Source organism: Malania oleifera, chromosome 8, assembly GCF_029873635.1.
Source record: "Malania oleifera isolate guangnan ecotype guangnan chromosome 8, ASM2987363v1, whole genome shotgun sequence".
Taxonomy (NCBI): Eukaryota; Viridiplantae; Streptophyta; class Magnoliopsida; order Santalales; family Ximeniaceae; genus Malania; species Malania oleifera.
Window position 1 is genome coordinate 20,138,231 of NC_080424.1, and position 6,854 is coordinate 20,145,084.

At 36.1% G+C, this 6,854-nt stretch overlaps 1 protein-coding gene across 1 annotated transcript; it reads left to right on the forward strand.

The window, feature by feature from the left end:
- The first annotated feature begins 3,250 nt into the window (after positions 1-3,250).
- On the forward strand, positions 3,251-6,591 carry LOC131161510 (zinc finger BED domain-containing protein RICESLEEPER 1-like). The gene is made up of 4 exons (XM_058117324.1): positions 3,251-3,535; positions 4,372-6,047; positions 6,139-6,445; positions 6,532-6,591. The coding sequence occupies exons 2-3, from the start codon at positions 5,478-5,480 to the stop codon at positions 6,286-6,288; spliced, it is 720 nt and encodes a 239-aa protein (XP_057973307.1). The 5' UTR covers positions 3,251-3,535; positions 4,372-5,477; the 3' UTR covers positions 6,289-6,445; positions 6,532-6,591.
- Positions 6,592-6,854: the final 263 nt, after the last annotated feature.

Consider the following 6,854-nt stretch of genomic DNA (forward strand, 5'->3'; position numbering starts at 1 on the left):
TGATGTATCTTTTGATGTTAAAGGATGGACATATACAGTATTAAGGTGGATCGTAGATAACTCTAGTATTATGTGCTTTATGGTTTGGAGAATATAATTTATTTTTACTGCTACTTAGGTTTCCACGATGAATGACAAGTGTATCCCCGTTACCCACGGGTTTGGGTTGATTTTATCATATGACTAATTAATGGTATCAGGGTGGTAAATGTGATAGATTATGTGGTAAGCTAAGCATGTCGTTACACAGACTCGTTGACGAATCCCTGCCTATAAATAGCGAATTCTTTCATTTCAGCGCGAAATCTTTTGCATGTATCCTCTCTCTCTCACTATAATTTTGGCCCTACTACCTTCTCTCTTCGATTTCGGGCTGAATTTAGCATTGGTTCGACGATCGGAAGCTACCACGAGACTCCTGGGAAGATTCTCTGCAATATAGGCGGAGCGGATTTTCGATTTGAGGAGTTTAGGAAACATCCCAAAAACAGGGTAAGTGAAATAATTTAAGATATTATTATTATTTTGAGGTATTTGGAGCCTATTAAGTATTATAAGGAATTTGGAATTTTTGGAATACATAGTCTCGTTTTGTTGATTTTAGGTCGAATCCTGAGGAGTAGGTAAGGGGAAATATTTATAATAGCTTTTTAATAATTTTAAATGACTAATTTTGGGTATAATTTCTACATATTCAAGAATAATTTTTTTGAACCATGCTGGTATTGAAAATGTTGTTTTTAGATAGATATATTATATTGGTAAAAAACGTGTGGTTGAAACCATTTTTGATAATTAAATGATTGTGAGTAATGTGGAATGATGAATCATTGAGATTGCGAATATTATTTGACTGTGATTTCTGCCTGGTTGAATATACTGGTTGATTGTGGATACAGATGTTGTGTATATTGTGGATGTGTTGAATGATTGGTTGTTGTTGACTTGTGTTGTGGTTAATGTAAATTGTGATATAACATTGGTAGTGGTATGAGGAGGTCGTTATGTCATACCTGGTATAATCGTCATATAGCGTTGGCAGTGGTATGAAGAGGTCGTTATATGTGCGTTTATACTAGGAGGTAAACATTGGCAGTGGTATGAGGAGGTTGTTTACCTATTTACCATGAACGGAGTGTTTGTTTGTAACCTATGTGGTTTGATTAGTCCTGTGTGGACATGTATGCTGTGTGAATGGTTTGTCCTTTGTGGACATAATGATGTGTGATTGGTTAGTCCTATGTGGACATATATGTTGTGTGATTGGTTAGTCCTATGTGGACATGTATATGTAATTGACAGTCCTGTGTGGACGTGTATGATGTGTGTTTTAGAGTCCTGTGTGGACGAATACATATATTTGTGGAGTTCTATAAACAAATTTTGTTGGCTACATGTGATTTCTATTAATTAAGTATTTATGGTAAAGTAGATTACTCCACTCGAGAGCTTGCTGAGAAAGGCGAGTACTCTGGTAATTATTTGTGGATACCAGAGTAGAGGGAAGCCACTTGTATGAGCGGGTGACCTTCCCTATTCTCTGTGACTTTACCTGAATACATAACCTGAGGGCTTACCGGGAAAGGTGAGTGCCTTGATGTTAGCACTAGAGCAGAGAGAATCTACTTTATGGGCAGTTAGACTTCCCTATTCTTGGGAATTATTAGTAAAATATTTATGTATGTGGGTATCTGATTGGATGACAAAGATGTTGACCATGATATGATTATGGACGTGATATTTTGGCTACTAGTGGATTGTGAACGTGTTTGCATGGATATTTTAATTATATATTAAACACTTTAGCCACACACTATTATAAATTATTTCTTCCTCACCGAGAGGTGTCTCACCCCGTCGTTGATTAAATCTTTTCAGGTTATCCAGGTGATCGATCTTAGATAGCTCCCAGCAGGGTAGTTTGTGAGTGGTACCAGAACAATTATGTTTTAGTTTTTATGTTTTATATATTTTAATTAGGTTTTTGTAATATAAAGAATGTGGTTGTAATTATTATGGAACTGCATGTGTAAATATAGAACTTTGGTATATTTTGTTGAGGTTATTTTATTATTTTCACTGTGTGAATGGTATCAAAGACGCGTGTTGGCCTCATAACACTCCGGGCCCCATGTGGCGGGTCCCGGGCGTTACAACTTGACTCTAAAAATATTTCAGGTTGTGACAAATTCATTAGGTGTTGCCATTACATAACTCATAATTGTTTAAGGGCCGCCTATCAATTAGGGATGGCAAAATGGGTCAAAATTCAATGGGTGACCCATGACCCGCTCGTTTAAATCTGGTTTGGGTTTAATATAAGCTGACCCATTTATAAATGGGTCAAACTGGACTCGACCTATTTATAAAACGGATTAAGCAGGTTTGGGTCGGGTCACCTGATTTAACTTATTATATATATATATATATATATATATATATATTATGCAATCAAACCCTGTTACCCTAGCACTCTAACCCTACCTAGTACCCTTCTGCCATCTCCGATTCTCTTGCTGCTGCTAGCTATTGCCTGCTAATATGATCTCTCATCTCTCGATTCTTGCTCCCTCTCAGTCTTAGACTCTTAGCCTCATCTAGTCACCCTCACTGCCTCTACATGACTGCACTCAGAACCCCCACGAGTCACGGACTTACGCACGACGGCACTTGGCATGACCTCACCAGTCACAGGCGAATAGCCTCACTCAATCACCCTCACTGCCTCTGCACTCAGGACCCTGCTATGGTGCTACCTAGACAACAACATCACCCCCTCTAGCTAGACCTGGAAAAATGGATAAAAATCCGTTAATCCGACCCGCATCCGATCCTTTTTAACCGACTTATCATCAACCGCTTGCTAAATGAGTCGAATATGGTTTTTAATTTTCATATCCGCCTCCTTAGCGGGTCGGGTTGGTTTTATCCGGCGGATATCCGCCAAACCGTTTAAAATTTCATAACTAATTATTAACCCATAAAACCTTAAGGCCTCAAGCCCAGTAGCCCATAAAAGCAGTGCCCATGACCTGACCACGCTCACCAGACATGCACGGAGAACTGGAGAAGTGGCAGAACTGTAGAAGCCCACACGCCAGCCACAGCTGCCACACGGCCCACACCACACGGCCACAACTCACAAGCAGCCCCGGCCCCCCTCGTGGCCTCGCCCCTCTCTCTCAAGTCTCAAATCCTCACCTGATTAGGGTTTCATTTTCATCCTTTCCATTTCCAGCTACGCAGGACGCAGCCACATCCCAGTGATCGGTGATCCTGCGACGTCAAGTCGACGGTGATTCTCATTGCCGTCGCTGACTGCCACCCATAGCTGAGCCACGGCCACAACTCACGAGCAGTGTAGACCAGGTCTAGAGCCACCATTCCCTCGCGCTCGCGGCCTCACCGACGCCCGGTCATCTTCGTCTCTCACCAGCCACTCGGCCTCGGCCTTGCCCCTCACCCAGTCTTCCTTAGTTCCTTTGCAGTTTGCACTTGCAGGCCTCGCCCAGTCAGTCCCCTTTGCGGCTTGCAGGTACTTATCATTTTTTATTAAAAGTTATGGTACTAATTACTAAAGATTACTATCTTTCTTGATATGATCCAATAAAAAAAAATTTAAAAATTCTTTGATGCACTCACTAATAAATGCACAAATATGTATGAATTGCATTTATATGTCATATAGGCAATTATCAATTAGTGACCTTTAGAATGAAAAATATACTTATTTGAATTTTAGTAGGTAAGGGTGAAATAAACAACAAGTGCCTTATAAGAGTTTTTGAGATCAAGTTAATGAGTTAAAAATTATATTTTCTTTTCTTTCTTAAAATAAAATCCAAGTTAAAATGCGTTAATAATAAACCCCAAGGGTTGAATAAGTGAATATAATTTTAGATATCAATAGTTTTTGGGAGCATATATTTCTAGGCTTGAATTTGAATTTGTGTTGATTTGTAAGAAATTTAATACAATTTTGCATTATATATTGTCTAAGTTTACACAAATTCAAATCTAAGACCCAAAACTCATAGTCTCAAACGTAAGATAAATTCTTGGGAATTTAATTGGCACATTTTTTTAAAGATTTATTAAAGCCTAATCTTTTCTTTTTAAAAAAAAAAAAAAATTGATTGTTGGATAGTTGACATATATCTACGAAGATTTGAGTTTGTTAGAAACTTAATTTATATATTTATGAAAGGGCAAGCTTACCAACTTTGATTAATTGACATCTAAAGGTAATTTTGTCCAAAAATTTTTGTACCATGTGCATGGTTAATTTCATTAAAAGTTTAGCATTATTTCTTAACTGAAAAGTTTTAGTGTCAACTAAAACATTTAATCCCATTTCATAATTTTTTGCAGTGCATTACAAGGATTTGGGAAAAAAATGTCTCAGTCAATAGCGAATTCAATTGATCAAAATGATGAAATGAGTGAAGAAGAAGTTCAGTTTCCAGATTCATCAAACACAGAACCTACAAAAGAAACAACTCCACGGGTAAAAAGAGCTAGGAAAAAAACATCTAGTATTTGGACAGATTTTGAGTTGATTGAAAGTGGAGATAAACAATATGCCCAATGTAAGTATTGTCCTAAGAAATATTTCTACCATAGTAAGAACTCTGGGACATCAAACTTACATTGTCATACAAAAAAATGCATGGGAAAGAAAAATAATGATCTGAAACAAATGCTAATGAGTTAAGGTGATGGAAAGTTGTCTCTGCATACACGAAAACTTGATCAAGTTGTACAAAGTAGGAAGTTGGCAATGGCAATTGTGAGACACAATTTGCCATTTTCTTTTGTTGAGTATGAAGGAATTCATGAATGGGCTTTAGAATTAAATCCAGAGACAAAATTTGTGACACGAAATACTGCAAAAGCTGATGTTATGAGGGTTTTTTTCAAGGAAAAAGAGCACATTCGTGAGCTTTTATTGAATAATTATAGTAGAATTTCTCTTACTTCGGACTTATGGACTTCGTTAAATACTGATGGCTATTTATGTTTAACTGCACATTTTGTGGATAAAAATTGGAAGCTTCAGAAGAAAGTATTGAGTTTTTCAAGCATGCCTCCTCCACACACTGGTCTAGCACTTAGTAACAAAGTCATGGACTTATTGGTGAATTGGGGTATAGACAAGAAGCTATTTTCCATAACATTGGACAATGCTACATCCAATGATTGTTTTGTAGAGTATTTGAAGTCTAATCTGAACTTGAAAAATGCTTTGGTAAGGGAAGGAAAATTTTTTCATGTTCGCTGTTGCACTCACATATTGAATCTCATTGTCCAAGATGGCCTAAAATTATTTCGCTGTGGACAAAATACGAGATTATATCAAATATGTGAAGCATTCACAACATCGAAAGTTTAGATTTCATGAATGTTGTGAAAAGGTGAGAGTGCCACGTGTGAGAGGATTTCGCCAAGATTGTCCTACTAGGTGGAATTCTACTTATATGGTGCTTGAAAGTGCTTTATACTATAGAGATGCTATTTGCCAATTCAGGTTTAGTGAGGAGAATTTCAAGTTATGCCCAAACGATGATGAATGGAAGGAAATTGAGAAAATTGCTAGTTTCTTGAAGGTTTTTTATGACTTGACAAATCTTTTTTCTGGGACATCTTATCAAACTGCAAATTTATACTTTCAAGGAGTATGGAAGGTACAAGTAACTTTACTTAATGCGGCATTGGGTGATGATGTCTTTTTAAGGAATGTGGCTACTCAAATGCAAGGGAAATTTGACAAATACTGGTCAGATTATAGTAAAATTTTGGCAATGACTGTTATTTTGGATCCTCACTTTAAGATACAATTTGTATCTTTTTGTTTAAAAGAAGTGCAACCAATGTCTTGGAAAGATCGAGTAAACGACATCCAGCGTGAGATGCATTCACTTTTTGATGAGTATGTGAAGCACCACTCCCCTTCAACTTCTAAGAAAATGCCTTCCTTTGAAGCAACTATTAGTCATGATCGTGGTCATATGACACCTATTGCAACATCAGTTGATATGACACTAAAAGTAAGATTTTTTTTTAAGTACAAATTTTATTTTACTTTTATTATACATCTATAGAATTTTTATATTTCTATTGTTATATACTTGTTTTTAGGGTTTTAAAGCTTTTGCTAAAGAAGATGAAGAAGCTCCAATGTCAGAATTAGAAATGTTTTTTAGAGAGAGGATGGTAGATTGTGATAAAGAATTGGATATTTTGGACTTTTGGAGGATTCATGAATATAGGTATCCAATTCTTTCTTGAATGGCAAGAGATATCTTATCAATTCCAATATCAACTGTTGCATCGGAATCAGTATTTAGTATTGGAGGAAAAGTGATAAATATGTCACGTAGTTCTCTTACGCCTGATAATGCTGAAACTATCATTTTAACTCGTGATTGGCTGTATAGTCGAGGAGGTATGCTTATTTAATTATATTATAATTACTATGTATTATGCAATATTTATTTATTTATTTATTTATATTTTGAATTTTGAATGCAGTTGAAGATTTTGTAGATAAGGAAGAACTTGCTGAAGATATTGCTCAAGCTGAAAGAGCAGGTCGTACCTCATCTAGTGTATCATCTTACTCTGTTTGACTTTATTTGAATATTACTATACTGGCACAGGCTGTGCAGCTAGTGCTTCTATTTATCTTTGAAAATTATGTAGTCAATAAATTATTGTTTGTTTGTTGTTTTAACTTGTAGTGTTGAATAAATTATTTGTAAATTTTTTTCCCAGTTTGATAACTTGTAACTTTTGAGATGCTAATTAATAAGTTCAATTTATGTTATTTGATTCATAACTTAAATTATATTTTG